The sequence below is a fragment of the Borostomias antarcticus genome (genome assembly GCF_949987555.1).
Source record: "Borostomias antarcticus genome assembly, chromosome: 8".
Lineage (NCBI taxonomy): Eukaryota > Metazoa > Chordata > Actinopteri > Stomiiformes > Stomiidae > Borostomias > Borostomias antarcticus.
Genome location: NC_140241.1, coordinates 20,694,041 through 20,717,476, shown reverse-complemented (window position 1 = coordinate 20,717,476; position 23,436 = coordinate 20,694,041). Strand labels below are relative to the sequence as shown.

Below are 23,436 nucleotides of genomic sequence, written 5' to 3'. Positions count from 1 at the left end.
CGATGGCATTTCACCGGTAAACAATGTGATCAAGACGGGCGCTATCCTGTTTCGGATTGTCATAAACACATGGCAAGCAACTTGAAATTTGGTTTATGAGGCGCACTATGGCATCTAGTTCAAGGTAAGCAATCAGACAGCTATAGCGCTTAGCTTGAGCCAACGGAAGCTAACCAAGCAATTGACAGCATGTAATATTATCCTGCTTCGGTAAAAAGTTACATTCTAGTTAGCAACTTCATCATTAGGATGTGGATATGCTCGCGGAATATTTTCAGGTTGGTTCGTTAACAGTTTGTCAACGATTTAAAGGGGTAAAAGTATGTCGACTGCTAGTTAGCTTGCTAGCTTGGCTTTCAGCGAGCAAGTCGAAGAAGGTGGAATCAGCTGGAACTAGCTTGCGCTCACTCCCACACTAACGTTACACAGTCACAGCTGCTGCGGTGTCGTGGTAGGGGTTTTGCGTTAGCAGGCAGCTGGAACCACACTGTCGCATACAGCTGATCCTCGGTACCTTAGCAAACTTAATGTATCGCCTCGATGTTACTGTAGCTTGCCCATACTTGTGCATCGTGTGTGGAAGAAATTGCGGCGCAGTTTTATTACCAGCTGGCCTGCTCTCTTGTCATTTTAACATATTTTGGCAACAGTTAGATAGAAACAGTTAGGAAACCATATGTACTATGGCATCTCTCATTTTGTTAACTAAAGTTTTATTTTTAAGCTACGTAATTCATATTTGTATATTTTTTATTGTTATCGTAAATAAATCCCAAAACTTTGTTGTTTTAGGGAAGTACACAACACAGGCTTTGTGAAGCACTCATAACACCATTGGTGTGCGTTGTATCTAGGCCTAGTGATCAGGGATGACAACATTTTAGCCAGCCCAGATGTTATTGACCAGTGAAGCAAATAGGCTTAGCTCTGGCAACTCTGTATAAATTAGAGGTGTAAAACACTGAGTTGAGGCCTGGAGCCTCTGACTACTAAACAGCCCTCTGGTTCTTTAACTTGAGTTTCCTGGATTTTAAAGGCCTTCCAACTGGCCTTGCAACTTAAGAGGGAGCGAAGCTGTCATCAGCCTTTTGTAACCACCATTTTGTTTTACTATAACAGAGTACATAGGATTAGTCATAGGCCTACAGTTTGACTTGACGGTGGCCCCTCAACTCTGCAGCAGTGCATCCTATTCCTCTGCTTTCTCGTGCTCAGTGTGTTAATCACAACCATGGATTTAGTTAGGAAATAGCCAGCCCTTTATGGCGCCGTGTTGGTAACATCAGTCCTATGCTTGTATGCATTACAGGGAAATGAATCAGCGAGGAGTGCAGACTCCGCTGAGGAGGGTAGGGAGAATGGGACTGTCCGGGGCCCCTCCCCCACACACAGTCTCTCTTTGGTTGAGGCCAGTGCAACACTGTGTTCCAACTTTGCTTACTATAGCCCTTCCCTGCCTCTCATATAGACCAGCCCAAAGCCTGGCCTCACCCAACCTCTGTGGTTTGCAGGAATTTGAGTAGATGTGAGTTCTGGACCGACATGGCTGTTGTTGGGGACTATGCTGCCCAGTTACATTTTTGCAGGAATTCACTGCACTTCTTACTCGGTTTGCATGGGGCAATCGTCGAGTATTGGGGCTGAATTCAACTTGCCTAGACATAAACTTACGTTGTTTGATGAAAGGCCAAGTCTCTTTTCGGCCGATGGGTTCCAGAAGCGTGCCCCCCTCCCACTCGACTTTGGTTATGTAATTCTAGTTTTATAACTGTGTGTGTTTTTGTTGACACATATCCAGATACGGTCTATTAGCGTTGTCTTTGAATAGGCTAGTAGGCCGTCATGTTAAAATTTAAGCCAGATCTTGAACTTAAAGTCAGGTGTGATGATGGGTAGGCCTGTCCAGCCGTACTTGTTTCCTGTTCAAATCAAATATATAAATGTATTTATATAGCGCATTTCATACACAGAGGCAACACACTGTTGGCCTGGACTAGTGATGTAGTTTAAAGCAGAGTGGTCTTAAAGGATTCAAGATGGAGATGAGATGGTTAGGTTAGAGCTGGGTAGGCCTAGGCTATTACAGGGGCATGGTTGAAGAGTTCTATGAAAAGGCACCTCATACGCTGGCTACCCCTGCAGTTCTACTACAAATAACATGGCAGGAAGGAATACGGCTAACACAGCAGGTGATTGGTACACTGCTGTATTCTGAGAATCCATTTAGATAGCTTAGGCCCTGGACAGTTTGGTGGCCATGTTGAAACCTATGCTTGCTCTGTAAATTTTCAATCAGATGGTTGCTTGCTTTTACCTATCAAATTATTCACATGAGCTACTCAGTTGTCTATTGGAGTAGGCTAGGGCATGCTAAGAGTTGTGTGTGGAGAGGGCCACCATCTCCTGGTCTGGTGAGTTAGCCTACTAGCTAGCTATCTGACATTTGTAACTTAGGAGCCCTCAGCTGTGCACTACATTGTTTGATAACTAAGCCACCACACACACACACACACACACACACACACACACACACACACACACACACACACACACACACACACACACACACACACACACACACACACACACACACACACACACACCTGTTGCCTTAGAAGCATCCAGGGGAGAGTTTTGAGATGGCGATGATATACAGATCATGCATGTGAAACTGTCCTTTACTTGCACTTCAAAAGGAAAGGTCATTCTTTATTCACCTTATAGCCTATTACACACACACACACACACATACACACACATGTGCAGGGAATAACGACACTGAGGAACACAACACACCCACATGCACACGTATGGACGCACACACAGTCTGTATGGATGACAGCCAGTCTGATTGAAGTTCACCAGCCACTGTGCTGGACCTAAACGCACTCGTCAACTCATTAATGTACTGTAGGGCTGTACCCGACTCTGAATTTTTGAGTCGAATTAGGATTTGCAGAGATTTGAAAATTCATTCATTCATTCATTCGTTCCTCCTTTTTTCCCCTAGGCTGAGGGGGAGTTTGCGGGAGTCAGACAGCTGTCAAACTATAAACTCAAACTCGTAGGCAGCACAATAAAAGACGCCTATTTTTGTTGTTAAACATGAATCATCTCTAGCCCACATTGTCCAGCTACTTCAGATGCCACCATGTTTGTATGCAGTGTTTCCCATAGCTTACATTACATTAGGGTTGGGTGATTTGACGATAATCTCCTCAACTGCACATTTCAAAGTACAGTATGCGCGAATAGGCTCTTGTGTTGGGTAGCAGTCAACAAGGAAATCTTTTCGCTGTCACTAAAGGATTTTTCGCGGACGTTAGAGCTCAATTTGTGTATTGTAAAAAAAAAAAGTCCAGTGGATATCTTAGTTAATATAAGGAGACTGATTTAGGAAAGCAGTTTTGTGTTGTGATATTCCGTTGGGATATTCCGTTCGTCATTGCTGGCTAGGCTTGGCTAAACACACAGCTGATGGGAGAGTGGTTTCCTGGCTTCTTCCATCCGCTATATCAGTCATAAGTCTCCTTTTATTGTACAACAAATAGCTATGGTAATAGCCTAGGTCTAAAACAAATGATTGGCCTCTCCTACATAAATAACAAGGCAGTTGAGTGGTCTTGGCCCACCAGAGCATCTTAACAGTAAAAAAAACCCACCAAAAACACAAAAAAACAGCTCGACTTCAAGAATCTCAGTGGACCGATGATTCGACTCGTCGACTTTCCGGGGGCAGCCCTAGTTTAATGCAGAACTGACTCGTTTCGAAAGCTAATCTACGGTCCATTGTTGCCATTGTTGTTCATTTTTACATTTACTTTGACGGTATTCTGTGGGGAGTTTTTTTTTAACAGATGTGACTGTTGTGATGGTAACCCCAAAGGAGTCTGTCTGTCTGAGCATCTATAATTGCACCTGTCTGTAGCCCAGTTATGATGGGCGCGCTCATCTCCCCCAGCACGGGCTGCTCCCATTGGTCGACTGACTGACGGGTAGGCCTAGATGACGGTGTGACAGAGTTCACCAGTGTCTAGTCTTTGGTTTTCCACAACAACGTGCAACTGCAGCACTCATGCAGCTCACTGTGATGATTACAGTGCTTCCAGTACAGTAGTAGTAGACTTCCTCACGTTGACTTGAGCGCTGTAGCTCGCACCCTCGTTGATATCGAGCCTTAACGAATCACAACAAATTCTCTTTTGCAATAACCACCCGCTTATGTGTGTGTGTGTGTGATGGCCCACAGCTTGTACAATGAAGAGAGGAATCTCCTTCGCATCCGAGAGTGGGAAAGGAGATATCAGGAGGCCCTCCAGGACAAGGAGTTCAACCAGGAGAACATCCCCCTCTTTGGGGAACCGTACAAGGTGAGTTGGGTTTGGTCCAAGCAGTTCCAAACACTCTCATAAGCATGTGCTTTAAAGATGGTCCCTACAACATGGAAGACTATTGCTGTTTCTGTAAAGTAACCAGATTAAATCGGCAGGGTTGGTGAAGTGAATGTGACAAAGTATTTCCTTATCATATGTGATGATATTACACGTTCTCCTTTTTCAATGAGTTTGAGTTTCATCATTGCCACCAGGACCAAGGGTATATTTTCAGTTGGGTGTGTTACTTAGTTTGTTCGTTTGTTTGTTCGTTACATAGCAGAATTACACAAAAACTACCAGAGCGATTTTCACAAAACTTGGTAGAGGGGTGTAGCATGGGCCAGAGGGGTGTAGCATGGGCCAACTTAGAACCCGTTACATTTTGGAACAGATCAGACTGGGCAGATACACGAATGAAAAGAAAGTACAATTTTGCCACACTTATTCTGTGTTCACACCGGGTGCGAATTTTTCCTGCGGCGCGGCGAGTTTACATAGAAAGTCAATACAATTCGCGCGAACTGGGAGACGGGCGGCCAGGATTCCATTTCTTGAACTTTCTGCGGCAGATTCGCGCGGCGACCCATTGATCCCGCGGCGAGATTGGCCGATACTGCCTGGTGGCCGAGCGGTTAAGGCATTGCTCTAGTAATCTGTAGACCCGGATTCACGTCCTGATGAAGATGGTGTTTCTCTTTAGAGAACGTTGGCTCTTCGTTACAACGAGGAGTCAAATCAACTTAGATATCAACTTTATTTATTTGCTGTTTAAGCAACCAATATTATCTCATGTTTCTCTCCATGTAAAACAAAATCATATCTGATTCATGAGAAACAAATCAGATAAACACTGTATTAGGAAAAGTTACATTTTCTTAGCCTGGATGCTGTGGTAGGGTATTATATATAAACTGTGGTGTGATTTTAACCATTTCAACTGAGTTACACCAACAAAATGCATCCATGCGTGGAGGCCTGTGCTCTCTGAGCACCCATTCTAGTTCTATCTTGATTGAATTATGCAGAAGGTACAATGAAAGAAAAGGACACAGTACATACATGATTATGCGTGATTAAAACCAAAAAAACAGTACAGTGATAGGATTTCCTAAAATTACAGATCATATTTTTTCTCTGTTTGTATGTTAATAAATGTATGAAGCAACAACAACAAATCTACATGTAGAACCTTTTAACATGATCACTATGAATAGTGGAAAGTAGAACTCACCAAATAGACTGTGGGTGTTGGCAGGTAGGGCTACATTTTTAGCAGTCAAAATGAATTTGGGCCCTTTGTCTGGGAAGTGAGATTTTGCAGTTTGATAGTGTTAGTCATCCTGCGATTGTGGTGGTGTGTTGTTGTTGTTGTTGTTTTGTAGCAACATGTCTTGTACTCTCTACTGACGCCTGTGGTTTTGCGGTACTTTCTGCACTGCTCTCTGCGAGCCCCTCGTGCGTGTGTTTGTGTTTGTGTGTGTGTGCGCGCGTGTGTGCGCGCACCCAGTCCCAGCTGTCGTTAGAATCCAGCCCACCTTAGAACCTCCTGTGTTGTCGTGGTAACAAGTTACCCTGGGAGGGGTAGTCTGCTTACGTCCGTGTGTGCGTCTCTCTCTCTGTCTTTGCCCGAAGCTACGGTTTCGTGCCCCCTCTCTTGCGTAACAGCAGTCGAAGAGGAGGTTGAGGTGAGCTGGGGGAGGGGATTCTGGGAACAGTGCAGGGTTTGGGACGAGTGCCATGCATGCTATAGTGAATCTGGGCTGTCTTAGCGGGTGGGAGAACGCCAGTGCCTACCTTCTCCACACACTGGTGTTAAAGCAGTCCTCACTCCCGACTGAAACGGTCACTTGTAGTAATGGTGTTATGGCGATTGGAGGGCTGTGGGCCTGACGATGAATTCTTGGGAGAGTAGGGGGGGCCAAATGCCTCATAAGCTGGCTGGTGATTTATTTGTTATGATGAGAGGGAGGAACAGGATGAGATCTCCGACCAGGCCTTTCTGGAGAGGGTGTGTGCAGCAATGGGAAGGGGGTGGGGGGGTTATAATGAATCCTTACTGAGGCCAACTAACCAAACCCTTCCTCCACCCCACCCTACTCTACCACGCCCCCATTCCAAACTCCACCTGCTCCTGGACCTGTGACCAGCCAGACCCCCCATCTCCCCCTTTGCCCCATCACTTGTCAGCACCAGCAGTTTGTTTCTCAGGGGAACACGCAGCTAATTAGGCCTCTCTGGAAAATAGGATGGAGGAAGCCTTAAAATAACGCGCGGCGAGGCTATTTATTTCCCCGTCTGCCGCCGAGCTGAGCCGGGCCGAGCCCAGTGGGTCAGACACGGCCAGGGGGTGGCAGCGGGCCCTGTTTACATCTCCAGACCGCCGTAACAGGAAGGCGCAGCGGAGGCGTAGAAGCCGAGAGGCTGAAAAGCATTTTGAACGGCTGGTCGGTCTTAAGTTCACCCGACAGTACCGCCACCCTCATCATCTCTCTCTCGCAGTCTTTTCTCTCCCCTGGATTCAGATTTTGAACTTGTTTCACCTGTTGGTTCGTCAACCAAGCGGCCTTGGACCGTCATCACGAACATCAAAAGGGATAGTTACCTCAGACAGTAGGTTGATTTGCTTGAGCTGGTTATTGAGAGCCTTCATTTCTTCCTGATCTAACAGATAGAATTACTCAATTTCCACGGTTGACTGCTGTGATGAGTTTGGCTCCAGTCAAACCCACTTCAAAGCAGCCTTGTAGCTGCTGTTGTTTCAGCTTGGCTTGTTCTGGCAAGATCCGTGTGCTTTCATCAGCTGGGCCTGGGTACAAAGCCAGGCGGTCGAGGTGAATGGGCGCAGGTAATGAGCTGCCAGGGACATGCCAGGGTAAGATATGCCCGGGGCTAATGTTGGTGGTGAGTCACCTCCTCTAAATCACAGTACTCTGTGTGGGCTGTATTGACCACAGGGAAACACAGCAGGGTCTGACGGGGCAGCCATTGTAAAGAGACACTGACGACGGACAGATGGATGGATGAACGACTGGATGTGTGGAGAGAGAGAGGCTTGGTGGATTGATTTTGAGACAAAGCTGCTCCAGGCAGGCTGCCTGTAGCCTGTAGATTTTATTTTCGCAGGAAGTCGATCTCTAAAGTTTTCTCTCCGTCGTTTGTCGTCTCCTCACTTCTGGATCTAGAGGAAGGTCTTAGATTCCTCCCCTGAGGAGAGGACGCAGTCAGAGAATGCCAGAAAAGACGCTTGAGGTCAACAGTTTGACCCCCTCAGGAGATTCTCTCAATTAAGAACCTTTTTTTTTGGAACTGACCTGCCATTTTCTGAAGATGTGTGTATACGCGGTAACAAACACCAAACTGCAGGGGGTTAGTGTAACAGACAACCATGGCTTCTCCAGTGTAGCGCTTTAAAGGTCGGTCGGTCGTCACAAGTAGTTGGCGTCAGTGATGTTTTGGTTTGCAAATTGCAATTATAGAGACACAAAGGACACTGATAGAATAAACCAGCCAGTATTATCTAGGCCTATCTGAGATAGGCCTATGGCCGTGTTATCGAGATCCTATTTGCTGCACTCTGGATGTCTTCGGTTTTAAAATTCTCTTCTTCTGGTGACATTTGATTTTACAACTGTTGAGGCAAATATTTAGGTAAATATGTGTTTATCCATTTCAGTTTTAATCATTTCCCATCATGTCTCACATTTTGTGAGGCAACACAATGTTTCTTAAAGGATAAGGACACTGAATTTCATGTTTAGCCCTATTCCTGGTTAAAATATTTCTGTTTTGTGCAGTACAGAGTTCTGTGTCAATAACGTCGGCGCGCGCACCCTGGCTCGTTGCTAGCAATGAGCACACTCAAAAAGACTCAGGACCTATGGTGTTTACAGGACGACTTCAGAGCTTGGTAAGCATAGACCATGTAATTCCTGAACTTGAAATCCACGTATATCATACTTTTTAGAGTTTTTCAAGTGTGCCCATAGCTAGCAACGAGCCAGGGTGCGCGCGCCGACGTTATTGACACAGAACTCTGTACTGCACAAAACAGAAATATTTTAACCTGTACTAGTCAGATACATGCCAGGGAAGCCAAGAATAGGGTTAAACATGAAATCCAGTGTCCTTATCCTTTAACTCTATGTATGTTAAATCTTTACAATGAAGCAGAACACAAGTAATTTTGTTGTTCTCTCTTTTTCAGACGAGCAAAGGCGACGAGCTGTCCAGTCGCATCCAAAGGATGCTGGGCAGTTATGAGGATGTGAACAACCCCCACCCGAGTTTGGACAGCTTCACCAAGGTACCTTCCTCCTCCTCCTCCTCTTCCTCCTCTCACGTTACGTTCGGACGGTCCTCACACAGCCGACCTGCTCACATGGATAAAGCCAAGCCTCCATTCCAGAGCCAGAACCCTGCCCAGAGCAGCAGCAGCAGCAACCCCAGTAATGCCAGCTCTTCTCAGCCACTGAAGAAGCTCCCTGTCCCTGATCTCCACGGCCCCTCGTCCAGCTACTCGCAGTCCACCCTGGGCCATGGCAGCCCCACAGACCCCCACCACAGGAAAAGTGAGGTCTGGGCTGACCTCAGGGAGTGCACCAGCCTCCCACCAGTGCTAGGTGCTCTGTCCCCCCCAGCCGCGCCCCTCTCCCCCCTACATTCCATCGATTCTGAGCTCCAGGACACGGACGACAAGGACACCCCGGAGAGGCACCGGGGGTCCCCTGAGCACCCAGAGTCGCCTGGCAGTGCCATGGAGGTGTCCCCCCTGGACCCCCAGAGGGACTCTCCTCCCCAGGCCAGTGAGGGGACCACGCTGCCTTCTCAGACCTTCCCCCCACCCCTGGCCTCCAAGCCCCCTAACCTCGTCATGCCCCAGAAACCCACTGCCTACGTCAGGCCCATGGATGGGCAGGACCAGGTGGCCAACGAGTCCCCGGACCTGAAGCCCTCTCCGGAAGGCTTCCGCGGTCAGCCCTACGAACCGTTGCCGGACCTGAAGAACACCAAGCCCAGCCTGTCCAAACTGAAGATGCCACCACAGTCTATAGAGGTAAGAAGCTGCTCCATGCACGGCTGTGGTGATTGTTTGTTGATTTAGGCTGTTTGTCAGATTTCATACTTAAAGTTAAGCTTAACCCTTTTAGTACAGTAAGTACAGTGCCAACATTTCACATATTAATTTGATTTTCCTTACTATAAAGCACAGTTTCTTAGCTTTCAGCTTTCAGAGAGTGTTGGAATGTTTGAATTTTTTAGATTAAGATATTTTGTGAAGATTTTTTTTTTACATATTTGTAAAATGTTGCCGGTGACACGGTCGTATTCAAAGGCTTAATCAAACACAACAAAAAAAAACAAGTGTACAGTGAACCTGTCGTCCCCCACCCATGATGCATGTCGTCAGCATGTACAGCTGTTGAATGTGTAGGTCTAATGGGCTTTTCCATTTTAGATTTAGTATCTATAGAGCCGGCATATAGGCCCATCATATTATTTGTTTGGTCTAAAATGTAAGGATTTATTATTAAGTAAAATAATAACAAATTAAAATATAAACAAATTAAAATATAAACAAATTAAAGTATAATTTGTTAAAATAGTCAATATAAAAAGAACCTCAAGGGATTTTAACTTAAAGTAAGACAAAAAATACCATAAGGCCATGGAAGAGGATGGTATGATAATATACTGTTCATTGTAGTGATAATGCTACTATTAACAGATGCTACTGCCCCTAGTGGTCCACAATAGCATTGCTATTAACCAATGCATTTTATCTTATAGTCCATTGTTAACACTTCAGACTTTTATTGTTTGAGGTTGCATCTCATTCGAAACATCTGTGTCTACACGTACAGCAGACTACTGAACATAATTGTAAGTGATAGTGTTGCAGTTAAGATTTTTATCAATCAATCAAAGCTTTATTTGTATAGCACATTTCATACAGAGGCAACACAATGCGCTTTACAGAAAATTTTATATTTGCCTATAATAGTTACTGCAGATGTCCTGCAAATGTGAATGTGTCCAACCACTCGCACCTTTACCGAAAGGCTCAAGTGTAACATGACACACATGTAACTTATTAATATTGTGTTTCATTCACCCGTGCCTCACGCACATCCTCATGTCCAGGCACAAGCGTCATCTCTTGGATGCTTGCTTACCGCTAGCGCCTTCCTCGCTCTGGAGCGCGTGACCGCTGCACTGTTGTGATGAGCACCTGTGCTTCCTAGTTTATTCACCCAGGCTTCTGAGAAGTTTGTTGTGCCTACAGCACACTACCACTTTGATGCTCACTATTCTTGAATGCAGAAATAGGCTACATCATTGCGATACAAAAGATTGTTTCCCTGATTCCTCACCAAAAGACATTCTTCACGGTTGGACACATTATGACCAGGCTGTGTCTGATCTATCCAACTTGTATCTTCTATCTTGTGAAATATAACAACTGTAACTAATGATCATTCGGTGTAGCATTACACATATGTAACTTATGACCATTGCTATATTCGCCCTGCATCTTGCTCAGAGGCAATGAACACAGAACCCCTACAGTACGTGTTTGTGAATGATGGAAGGCTATGTCAGGACCACTGAACACACAAGAGAGGGAGACTCCGTCGCCATAAGCCAGCCTTTGATTGGACTTGAGATCTACAAGGAAAAGTTGGTAAAGAAAAAACGTAAACACTAACTCTAATGAGTCTTGTTAACTATCTTGCTCGATTATTGTTGCTGAATTCGTTGGGATCCCCCAGTTAGCCTTGCATAGCCAGTTATGGTGTCTGGGTCTGAATTTTGTAGCTAATGATCTGAGTGCTGATATGCTAAGTTGTGAAACAGCCATTCAGATTTGCATTCTCCAGTCTAGTCTCATTCTATGACTGGTGCGCTGTAGCAGAGCTACAATTAGCATTTTTCTCTCTGGGGAGACTGAAGAGTGATTCTCCCTGTGCCTCTGGCCTTTAAATAACCTGCATTGAGATGGGCAATTTCAATCTTTCGACCCACTCTCATTCCCAGACTAATTTTAACCTAATACATTTTTAGGTGTTTGACACCTCTTCCACGTTTCTTCCCGGTTTGGCTGTGAAAGGAGTCTTCGGAGCGCCTTGAGTCCTCTTCACGCCATTAGGGTGCGTGTCCACCGGGGAGCTGTATTTTAGAGCTGGCACCGTATTCTTGTTGTTTACAATGGATAATGAGCTCTAGGGCGCTATAGAGGCAAGAGCTGTGTTCCAAGTGCTTTTTAGCATTACAGCACCGTGAGCTCTAGGCTTTTTTTGCAGTTGAAAAAAGTGTAACTTTTTGGGCTAGAGCGCAGGCTGTAAACGGCTGTTCTGACAATGACAACGGTCAGTTTTTGGCAAAACCGTAGAGACAGCGAACGTTAGCACTAGCTAACATTAGCTAGCTATCTTAGCTTGGCTAGTTAATCTGCAGTCTGCAAAAACACAACACTCGTTGCTAACGTAGCTGTAAAACACCGGTAGCCTAGCCAGCTCTAAACTCCAGCTCTAGTGCACTCTACGCAGCTGTAAGCTTGGCGCTGTTCAGCTACATACAGCTCGTTGGTGGACACACAACCTTAGATCAGAGCGCGTTGCCCTTGACGTGCCTGTAGCCGCCGCTAACCCCACCAAAGCTAAGGCCCCCCGGGGTGTTCCCCCGCGGCAAGCCTGAAGATACCACCACTCAGCCAAGCGACCCTCCACTAGTCTCTCCACTCCAGAATGGAGCTCTTTCATAGTTTGACTGTGCAGTTTTTTTTATTTGATTTTTTAATTTGGCTCGTCGCCAGTGCACCCCCTCCCCACACACACACACAGTGCTCCACCTGCAGCCCTCCTCATTGTTCCAGCCCTGGCACATGTGAACCCACACCCCCGCTGTCCCTAGTGCTGAATAGGCAAGCATTTTCACTGCTGGGACTAATCCAATACAGGATAGCTGTGCAGTGACTCATCCCCTCACCCCCCCCACCCCCACAACACACACACACACACACACACACACAACCCACCTCCCGCTCACCCCGCTGTACGCATGTCTGGATCGCCCTGACTGGCAGTGGTGACCGTGACGACAGTGCCTCTCTCAGCTTTGAGGTGGCTTTACTGGCACAAATGTTGAAGTTGACCAGTATTGCCGAAGCAGTCCCGAAGCAAAGGGACAAAATTATAAACACGACAATGAATAAATGTGATCACAATTTACAAACCGACTAATACAATTGATATAATCATGCAAAGAGAACAAACGCCACGCCAGTGAAGAGGAAACACAGGAACGTTAGTCGGGGTTGTGTGCTGTGTTCTGGGTTGAGTAGGGAGTAGGAACACCTACCTAGTCTATGCCGGGGGGGGTTACATATTAGAAGGGGCGGAGCCTATGGCAGGCCCGTGGCGTGCTGCAGGGGAGTGCTCGGTCGGTGCCCCGGGCCAAACCTCTCTGTCCTTATCCTACCTCTCTCTGTCCCTCCCTCCCTCCTTGTTGGCCAGGGTGCTGTCTAAGCGCTCTACGGGCCCTGTGCTGGCAGTGTGTTTGTCCTCCAGTGATGGGGCTTGAACGTACTGTAGCAGAGCTAGAGTCAGAGCAGGCAGCCTAGGAGCGTGGAGGAGTGTGAGTGTGTGAGTGTGTGTGTGTGTGAGTCAATGTGCATGCCTAGGAGCAGAGTGTGTGAGTGTGAGTGTGTGAGTGTGTGAGTGTGTGAGTGTGTGAGTGTGTGAGTGTGTGAGTGTGTGAGTGTGTGAGTGTGTGAGTGCGAGTGTGTGAGTGCGCGAGTGTGCGTGCGGAGCAGAGTAGGTGGTTAGCGGCTGGTGTTTCCTTCAGGTCTGGGCTCAGCAGGCCCTCTCCAGCCGATCAACGTGGCTGAAATGTGACCCTCGGTATCAAGATTCCAGATTCCTTTTATTTGTCACATGTAATGTACTGTGTACAGTCACAGTGAAATGCTGCTGCCACCTCCAAGATTATGCTCTATACGGATAAACTCTAATACTCAATTTCCAAATTAAAAATTTACAAGTTACAAATTAATTACAAAATGGTCTCTACAAGGGTCCCGTTGATGATTAGAGTGGTGTAATTCCTCTCCTGCTTCCTCCCAAAGTCCACCACCATCTCCTTTGTCTTCCTGACGTTCAGATGGAGGTTTTTTTCCTGACAACACTGGGTCAGGAGCCCCACCTCCTCCAGGTACGCCTTCTGATCATTGTTGGTGATCACTCACTCATCACTGCTGTGTCGTCAGCAAACTTGACGATGGAGTCGAAGATGGCTGTACAGTCGTGCGTGTACAGAGAGTACAGTAGTGAGGACAACACACAGCCCTGGGGGGCTCCTGTGTTGAGCGTGAGGGGGGGGAGGGGTGAGGTGTGGTTGCCTACTTTCACCACCTGGGGTCTGTCTGACAGGAAGTCCAGAATCCACTTGCAGAGGGCGTTGCTTTGCTCCAGGACCCTGAGCTTGGTTTCGAGTCTGGGTGGGGTTATAGTGTTGAAAGCTGAACTGGTGAACAGCAGTCTCACATAACCCACGTTCCCCTTGCTCTTGTCTAGGTGGGATAGGATGGTGTGGAAGATGTGAGCAATTGCATCTTCTGTGGATCTGTTGGCTTTGTTTGCGAACTGTTGGAGATATGTTCCTTGACCAGCTTCTCAAAGCACTTCATCACCACGGTGGTGGGAGCTACTGGGCGGTAGTCATTGAGGCAGGCTGGTCTTGGCTTCTTCGGTACGGAGATGATGGAGAAGTTCTTGAAGCATGTGGGGACGATGGACTGGAAAAAGAAATGAAACCGCACACTAGACTTTGACAAGGGCCGCTAGACCGAAATGTCTGTCGCCATGCTTGAATTTTAATTCCATTTTTCACCGTATTCCCTCTTGGGTTCCTTCACTGTTGTATGCTGCAGCCTTATAATCGTCCATGATGTCTCTAGTCCTGGTTTGTGTAGACGGGTGCACTTTTTTTTTTAGGGCATTGCACATTTTATTGTTAATCCAGGGTTTCTGGTTTGGGTACTGTAGGTTCTGATGGTCTGTTTGGCTACATTCTCCTCTGTAGCCTTCCAGATTATTCCGGTTACAGTACTCTGTGAGTAGGGCTGGGTTTAAAAATCGACTCATTGATTGAATCAATTATGAATCAAAATCGATTCATGAATCCCAAAATCGATATTTTATTTAATGAATGAATGAATAAATGAATAGTTCATTAATTAATTCAATGATTCATTTATTCATTCATTTTTGGAAATCAGTATCGATACCCAGCCCTAGTATTAATGTGTTGCATAACTTGGCAGTCATGTAATTAAGGTTACAGCCAAAAAAAAAAAGTTTTTAGTAACACTAACCGAATCGATATTGAATCGAATCGAATCGTGATAATCTATTCTGAACCTTGTGAATCGGAATCAAATCAATTCTTGAAATTCGACTCGATACCCAGCCCTATCTGTGAGTGTGTTCATGTCCGTGTTGTCTTCTAGCAGTTGTTCAACAGTTGTGTTGATGAACCTACCCTATAGCGCGTCGCGTAGTGCAAGCCGCATGCTGTTCTCTGAAAGTTCCGTCCATCGACGCACCTACCTCATCTCCAGTCCTTCTTTTCGTAGTTTGTTTTCATATCCAGGCCATATGAAGATGGCGGAGCGATCGCTGTTTCTTATTGGTGCCGCGGGTTCACAGTGGCACAGTCTGTTGGTGGAAGTTGGACAACACTTTCTTTAGGTTCGCCTGGTCAAAATCGCCAGCTATAATTAGCGCAGATTGGTAGCTGTTCAGTGCTTCGTGCTAGACCCCAGGGATAGGTCTGTAGACCCCGGGGATAGGTCTGTAGACCCCGGGGGATAGGTCTGTAGACCCAGCCTGCCTGTATGGGACCTGTGTTGAGCAGACATTGTTTCCGTCTGTCTGTCTCTGAGCTGTGAGCTCTGGGAGGACACATCCTGGCCTTCGCCCGGGACACAACACAGGAATGGGTGTCTTGTTTGTGTGGCTTTGCATTTAAGCGAAACGCCCACACACTCCGTCACAACCGGCAGCCCGGTGCCTATAAACACACGCTCGCAGGCACGCGCACCCACACACACACACACACACACACACACACACACACACACACGTACCAAGCAGAACCAGGAGACAGGGTTGGCAAGATGGCAGCTGTTGTCTGAGACAGGCCAACTCAAGGTAAACGTAGCCTTCTCCCCGTCCTCCTGCGCTAGGGTTGGCTGTATTGTTTGAACTGTATGGGGTTGTGGGTGTGTAGTAGTCTCCGGCATGCCCCTGTTTAGCACTGTATCTTAATAGTGAATCTCCCACCAAGTGGCAGTGACTTACTTAACACGCTGTGTACGCAGGAATGCTGCCAGGCAATAGAGCGAGCCACAGAGTAGCACGGGGTTAGGAAAGGGTGTGTCGTGGCAGGCTCAGCAGTGGAGATGAATCATCAGAGAGCGAGAGGGAGGGAGGGAGGGAGGGAGGGAGGAGGGAGGGAGGGAGGGAGAGAGAGAGAGAGAGAGAGAGAGAGAAAGAAAGAATGGAGATCCAGACATGCTGTTACAACTCGCAGGCCCACGTCCACCAGTAGGAAGCTACAGTGTCTGCTCCCAGGCTGCGGTGTCTGTGCCGGAGCCGAAGCCGAAGCGCCCTTCTTGTCGAGTGCGGCCCCGAACGCGGTGTTGCATTCTGGGAGAGTTGGCTGTAGTTGTAGCCTCAGCCCAGGCTGAGGTTTTATAGATGCTTTGCCAGAAGCAGCTGGTTCGCATAGTGTTGTCCTTCCCTACCCCCCCACCCCCCTGAGCTGTCCTGGAACCCACACCCCACCCCCCCAAACCTGGCTCGGGGCGGGGGGGGGTGCAGAAGCAGCCCTCTGAGGCTCCTTTGTGTCCCCCTGTGTGTTCGGAAGGGCTCTGTCTGAAGACCCTTGCTCTGTCTAATGGCCTAGTCAGCACTGGCTGGTTAGGTATTAAATTGCTCCCCTCGGTTTGCACTTAAGCACAAAGCATTGTCTCTCCTGCAGAAAGAGAGAGACACTGCTCCCCTCACACACACACACGCACACACACACCCTCTCACTACACACACGCACACACACACACACATTACACACTCGGCTCCTTGCACTTTCTCCGTCACACATGCACACAGTCACACTTTACCCTCACATACAGATAATTATTTATTTTTTTCGTTGTACTCGCAACTCGCCCTCCTACTCTACACCCCCCCCCCCCAAACTCATTGCTGTGTGTGTGTTGTGTGTGTGTGTGTGTGTGTGTGTGTGTGTGTGTGTGTGTGTGTGTGTGTGTGTGTGTGTGTGTGTGTGTGTGTGTGTGTGTGTGTGTGTGTGTGTGTGTGTGTGTGTGTGTGTGTGTGTGTGTGTGTGTGTGTGTGTGTGTCCTCAGCTGCCTCAGCCTGGCAGCGTGATAGATGTGTTTTGTCACCGTCTTACATAACTGTTCTGAGGAAGAACGTTCCAGAAGGACGCCAGGCGTCGAAACACCGCGTACCGACGAGCAACTCAGATGGCCGCCGGGGCCCTGAAATAAATCTCCGCCTGTCGCGCGGTGTTTACCCACGACCACGCCTGTCCAAACCGTAGTCTTAGGAATCTCCGTTTATAAACACGGAAATAAGCATCTATTTTATTTTTATTTTTGTCTTCTCTTCGCCATGACGTGTGGCCTATATTGAGCAGAGTATGGCAGGTGTTGCATGCCGTATAGTCTTGCCAACGGATCCTATGCCCCCCCCCCACCCCTCTCCACCTCCCCTCCCCTCTCCACCCCCTCCCCCCCCCAGACAGTTGATAAACACAGGTTAGGATTTCGGTCCTTATCACGGTAGAGCTGGATAATTACTGGTTACTTTGTGTACCCTGAGTCTGTGTCTCCTCAGCTCCTCTCTGTCCTGGGGGGGGGGGGGGGGGGTTGAGACTTGCCGAGTAAGCATTTGGAAGAGGGGGGGGTGAGAAGGGGGGGTTGTGAGTCACCCGTCAGACACAAACCAAATAAAACACAAACCGAGACTTGAATTGCGATTAAACCTCCACCAAAACTACAGTAGGCTAACGCTACGCTAATGCTAATGTAGTATGTGGTGGGCGTGGCCACCACAGCTGCGAGGCATTCTGCGTTGCGGAGATCCGCTAGCCGATGGGAATCCGGGGGGTTCAGGGGCGGCGTGCCGGCCGTTGTTTGGTCAGGGTTTTACACGCCTGTGCAAGATGGGCCGCCCCCCCCCCCCAAGCCGAGAGAACGTGCGAAAACCGAAGAACGAGGCTCGTGGTGTTCCGAGGTCACCGCCGACCGTGGAGGAATTGGTATTCAAGAGACATGATTCTGATAGCGTATCGCTCACTCACTCTTTATCTCTATATCGCACACACACACTCGCACACACACACTGAGCAAGTACCCATTCTTGACCTCGTACTTAATGCAGACAGTGGGACAGGGGTGTTCTCAGAGGTCAGCAGCAGCGCATGACGCCGGGAGAGTGTGTGTGCGTGTGTGTGCGTGTGTGTCTGTGTGTTTGCGCGCGTGTGTGTCTGCAAGCCCATGTGTTTGTCAGTTAGTCACATGATGCTTGTGGTTGAGCACCAGGCCCATGGCTGTGTTGCGTCCTCTCTCCTCCCCCCCGGCGGCTCCAGGCTGCTACCTCCCGGCCCGGTCCTTCTAACCCCTCTCCACCTCTCCTCTCTTGCAGACCCTTTCAAATGAAGCTCACTGCGTGGAGGATATTTTGAGGGTGAGTATTCGCTTATTTTAGTATCCATTTCCTGCCTGCGGGTTTGGCAGAGTTTGCTTGCAATAGATGCTGTGACGGATAAGGAAATTCGGATGGTTTCACAAACTGTTGTGCTTCCTAGCGACTTACGGCCGAACCATGTCGTTTGCGTGCGCGGGGGTGGGGGGGGGGGGGGGTGAACCTGCGACCCGCGACCCTATGCAGCCAACCGCGCCATACAGGTCCATTGTCGCCGTCCAAGAATATTGTTGTTTTGCCAAAGAGGGAGCAGTAGTGATTTTCACATTCCTGTGTTAAATCCAACCCATGTTTACAGTGCTAGCGTGTTTGGAGGAAGGAAGCAGGAGGGTTTAGCGTGCCGTGTAAATCACATCACGCTGGTTCCTATTGGCCTGGATAGCAGCGCTAGTAGTGGTTCTCCTGGGGGGCACTGGGAACTTCCAGCACATGGTCACATATTGTCAGTTTACTGTGGGACTCTTAATGGCCTCTAATACTTCTCCCATGTCTCTGATTCTCTCTCTCCCTCCCTCTCCCCCTCTCTCCCCTCCCTCTCCCTCTCTCTCCCCCTCTCTCTTTCTCCCTCCCTCTCTCCCCTCCCTCTCCTCTCCCTCTCCCTCTCTCTCCCCCTCTCTCTTTCTCCCTCCCTCTCCCTCTCCCCTCTCTCTCCCTCTCCCCTCTCTCTCCCTCTCCCTCCATCTCTCTCTCTATCTCTCTCTCTCTCTCCCTCTCTCTCTCTCTCTCCCTCTCTCTCCTTCTCCCCTCTCTCTCCCCTCTCCCCTCCCTCTCCCCCCTCTCTCCCTCCACCCCCCTCTCTCTCCCCCTCCCCCAGGAAATGACCCATTCTTGGCCTCCACTGCTGACAGCCATCCACACGCCCGGCACAGCCGAGCCCTCGAAGTTCTCCTTCCCTGCCAAGGTGAGTGTCCTCTGGACTACAGTACCCACAATCCATTCATAGTGCTAATCATCCAACCAAAAGCAACTTTGCCTGTCATCACCACCCTTCATCTGCCTGACTAATAGTACGCGCTAGGCGTGTGTTAGCGCGCCGCGATCCCCTCGGATGCTAGCGGTAGCTCGTCCAGGATGGCGCCGGTCGTGTTGACTAAAGCGAGGCTCGTCTGCTCTGTCTCCCCTACAGGAAGCACAGCGAGTCCCGCCAGCGTATCCTGGACAAAGTAAGTCACCGCAGGGGTGAAGGGGAGAGGCTGCAGCTCACTGACCAGACTAGAGCGCAGCCTGGCCACAGACCTGGACCTGCTTAGACCACTGTGGCTATTATTACTCAGCGGTAGTCAGAAGAGTAGCTCTGTATTGCGCGTGCGCGCGCACACCCACACACACACACACACACACGCACACACACAGAACCCCTCCAGGGGGCGCTCTTTTTGTTGACAAGACCACCTTTTCCCCTCTTGAGGGAAATTTTAATTAACTTGTAGCTAATAAACACACGCGCGCGCGCGCACACACACACACACACACACACACACTGCAGCTCTGTACCCCTAGCTGTGCTGTAAATACCGGGGGGGGGCCCTCTCTTTGAACCGGCCACAAAAACATGGAGGGGGGAAAAAACAACAAGCCTGCGATGTCACCTCAGATTAGCATCAGCAAGAAGAGAGAGACCCCCCCCCCCCCCCCCCCACACGACCCCTCCCCCTTCCCCTTTAACTGGCCTCTCGACATCAAAGCTACAGCTAAAAAACTGTCACTTCCTTCCTCCATGGAAGCACACTTGCGATATCTCTCTCAACTACTGTACATCTCTTCTCTCACACACACACACACACACACACACACACACACACACACACACACACACACACACACACACACACACACACACACACACGCTGTCTCTCTCTGTCTCTCTCGTTTCCCTCCCACTCACTCTCTATTTCTCTTACTCTCTCTCTCTCCCTCCGGCCACTCCTCGTCTCTGCCGGACGCCCGTCTCAAACCCTCGGGCCCCTGGGTTCCCGCTGCTAAGGAGACATTGATCTCAGCCATGTTGTTGAGCTCTCAGCTACAGAGCGGGGCAGCCAAAAAATAATAAGCCCTTTTTGCCTCTCCCTCCAGTCTAGCCAATAAGCTCTGGCCTCTGGCCCTCTCCTAAACTGTTATCATCCCCCTCCCTGTGGCCGAACCCCCTCCACCCCACTCTCTGATTGGCCCACAGAGCTGTTCGACGTCTCCTGGCTTCCTGTCTTGTCAGTGCTGTTGTACTGGTGTTTGGTTGCTGTTGTACTGATTGCTTTTCATTTTGACGAGTACATTGTAAACGCAGTGTACACTGTACAGTCTGTCTTCTGGATGTAAAACTACCCATGTGAATGTTGAATAAGAATTTGTCTCACTCACTCTCTCTCTCTCTCTCTCTCTCTCTCTTACACACCCTCCCTCACTCTCTCTCTCTCACGCACACCCTCCCTCACTCTCTCTCTCACGCACACCCTCCCTCACTCCCCGCTCTCTCTCCCTCTCTCTCTCACACACACCCTCCCTTCCTCCCCCTCTCCCTCTCTTTCTCTCTCTCTCTCTCTCTCTCTCTCTCTCTCTCTCTCACGCACACCCTCCCTCCCTCCCCCCTCTCCCTCTCTCTCGCACACACACCCTCCCCCTCCCCCCTCTCCCTCTCTCTCTCTTTCTCTCTCTCTCTTCCCAGAACACTATGGCTCCCCTCCAAGGGCTCCCTGTAGTATCAGTCAACAGAGCTCCTCATCGTGAGTATATATTAATATATTAGGCCTTTCTCCTGGTTTTACAAGGGGGGGGTTGGGGGGGCATGGTACCCCGGGCCCCCGACCTGCCCTGGCCAGGCTCTGCCATGGGGGCGGGGGGGGTTTAAAAGGTCATGCTGACCCTCTGTGGATGGCATGGTGGTTGGATTTCGTGTGTGCGTGCGTGCGTGTGTGTGTAACATTGTGCCGTTGTATCAGTATTGGATTACAGGACCTCCCACTCGGATATCGCTGAGCTCTCAACAGAGGAGGTTCTGCTTTTACAAAGAAACATTAAGAAAGGCAGAGAAAGCGTGTGAATGAGTTTCCTCATTTCACGGGAGGAATGAGGAAACTGACTGCGTCCGAGTCTGGATCTCTCACCACACTAACACCCACCACTTGAGCTTTGGTTTGCGTGCGTGCATGCGCACGTGTGTGTGTGTATGTCCGGGGCACAGGACAGGCTATTAATAACGCCTGTATCCGTAGTGGGGAGTGGGGGGGGGAGAAGCCACCCCTAATTCCTCCGGTTCTGGGGTCAGTTTGCGGGGCCCAGCGTCAGACCCAGTGCTCCTAGGTCAGGGGCCCGTGGACCGCCTCCAACCACGTGGAGGAGAGAACCTCTGATCCGGCCTGCTCCCCTCGGCGCTGACCGAGCCCAGCCCAGCGCAGCGCCAGACGTAGGGATGTAACGATAACCGGTATTATGGTAAACCGTGATTAAAATTAATTTAATTTATCGTGATAATTTTATCATTAAAACCGTGCTTGATTGCCCCGCTTTTTTAAAAACTCACTGTAAATACTGTCCAGCATCAACCAAAGCTAGCATCGGTCTGAAAGACTTATTATTTTAATGTTAATGCAAAAAAGTGCTGCTAATTTTATTTGTGGTTTTCAATATAAAACTTGGTGAAATTATTACAGTGTGTGTATCGAAGTAGTTTTAGAAAATTTTCAGCACATTTTACAATACCGCGATAATACTGATAACCGTGATAATTTTGGTCACTATAATCGTGATATGAAATGATCACACCGCTACATCTCCAGCGAGACGGACAACCAGAGGCTTCCCTCGTGGCTCATCTCCAGTGACGTTCTGCTCCCCAAATAGAAGAGTAGGATAATGACACCCTATCTTGCTTATGTTGCAGTACCGGTGCCTAGCGGCAGTCGCAGTCTGGGTCCGGGCCAATCTGACTCAAAGCCTGCTAAACTAAAAATCTTACAAGAGACTTTCATCTATAAGGTCGGGAGGTAGGTAGGTCAATAAAGTACCTACCTACCTTACAAATGAAAAGCAACCTTGTAGGTAGGTAGGTACTTTATTGACCTACCTACCTCCCTTATAAATGAAAAGCAACCTTGTAGGTAGGTACTTTATTGACCTACCTACCTCCCTAGCTTATAAATGAAAGTCTCTTGTAGGTAGGTACTTTATTGACCTACCTACCTCCCTACCTTACAAACGATAGTCAGCCCTGACTCTAGTTGAGCAGGTTTATGTCAGCTCTTTTGCTCCAGACTAAACCGAACACCAAGCGAGCTGTGAGCCAGAGCCAGATGGTTAGCTGAGAGAGGGTGGAGGGTGGGTAGGTACTTTATTAATCCCGGAGGGGAAATTGCTTGCGTAAGGTTGACAAGAGGTTGGCTCTGGTGGAGCTTGGCTGGGCTTGGGGAAGGATGGAGGGAGCGATGGAAGGAGGGAGAGGGAGGGAGGGGGGGAGTGAAGGAGGGAAGAGAGAGAGAGGGCACATCTGGTAGAGAGCTCCTGGATATTGCTGTGTTTAGGTTGGAGGAGGGCGCTCTGGGGGTTGAGGTGTGTGTGTGTGTGTGAGTGTGTGTGTGAGTGTGTGTGTGAGTGTGAGTGTGTGTGTGAGTGTGAGTGTGAGTGTGTGTGAGTGTGTGTACGAGTGAGTGAGTGAGTGCACAAGTGCTCGAGTGAGTGCGCGAGTGAGTGCGCGAGTGAGTGCGCGAGTGAGTGCGCGAGCGAGTGAGTGAGTGAAGGTAGGTGCCTGTGCTCTCCTGCTTGTGTTGCCAAGTCAGTCATGTCCAAGGTAACACACATGCAGTATCAGAGAAATCACCGCCAGCTTAGTTCACGGGTCCATGTTAAGTAATGTAGCACAGTAACACTCCGGCCTGCTTAGTGAGACCTGCTTAGAGAGACCTGCAGTATCTGCTTCTGTTTGGGATTCTTACTCCCCTATCAGCCTGGGCCAATGTTTACACACTTGCCCCAGTATGTGGCTCCACTGTTTACCCTATGGGGGGGGGGGGGGGGGGGGGTGCTGGTGGAGGGGACCTTGCACCCCCCTACAGCACACCTACCCTCCTGATCCCCCCCCCCCCCCCCCAACATCAACACCACTACTGCACACCTGTCTCCTCACATTGAACTGGGCAGGTTGTGTCTAATGTTGCTGATAGTGTGTGTGTGTGCGCGCGCGTGTGTGTGCGCGTGTGCGTGCGTGTGTTGGTCGGTCAGAGAGGCTCTGAACCCGGGTGACCGTGACGAGACGCGTGCGCTAGTAATGCTTTCATACCCGG

General features: G+C 49.0%; 1 protein-coding gene across 2 annotated transcripts in view; it reads left to right on the top strand.

The window, feature by feature from the left end:
- The window catches only part of aff1 (AF4/FMR2 family, member 1), a 38,840-nt gene that overhangs the window by 25 nt on the left and 15,379 nt on the right, over positions 1-23,436 (top strand). The window contains exons 1-7 of one of the 2 annotated variants that reach the window (XM_084441771.1): positions 1-124; positions 4,250-4,370; positions 8,581-9,429; positions 18,107-18,148; positions 18,981-19,067; positions 19,293-19,329; positions 20,826-20,883. The exon at positions 1-124 is cut by the window's left edge and continues 25 nt beyond it. In XM_084441771.1, the coding sequence (XP_084297897.1) occupies positions 96-124; positions 4,250-4,370; positions 8,581-9,429; positions 18,107-18,148; positions 18,981-19,067; positions 19,293-19,329; positions 20,826-20,883 (1,223 nt within the window). In that variant the 5' untranslated portion in view covers positions 1-95. Of the gene's footprint in view, positions 125-4,249; positions 4,371-8,580; positions 9,430-18,106; positions 18,149-18,980; positions 19,068-19,292; positions 19,330-20,825; positions 20,884-23,436 lie in introns of those variants that run through there. The other variant, XM_084441772.1, reaches the window with a different exon arrangement.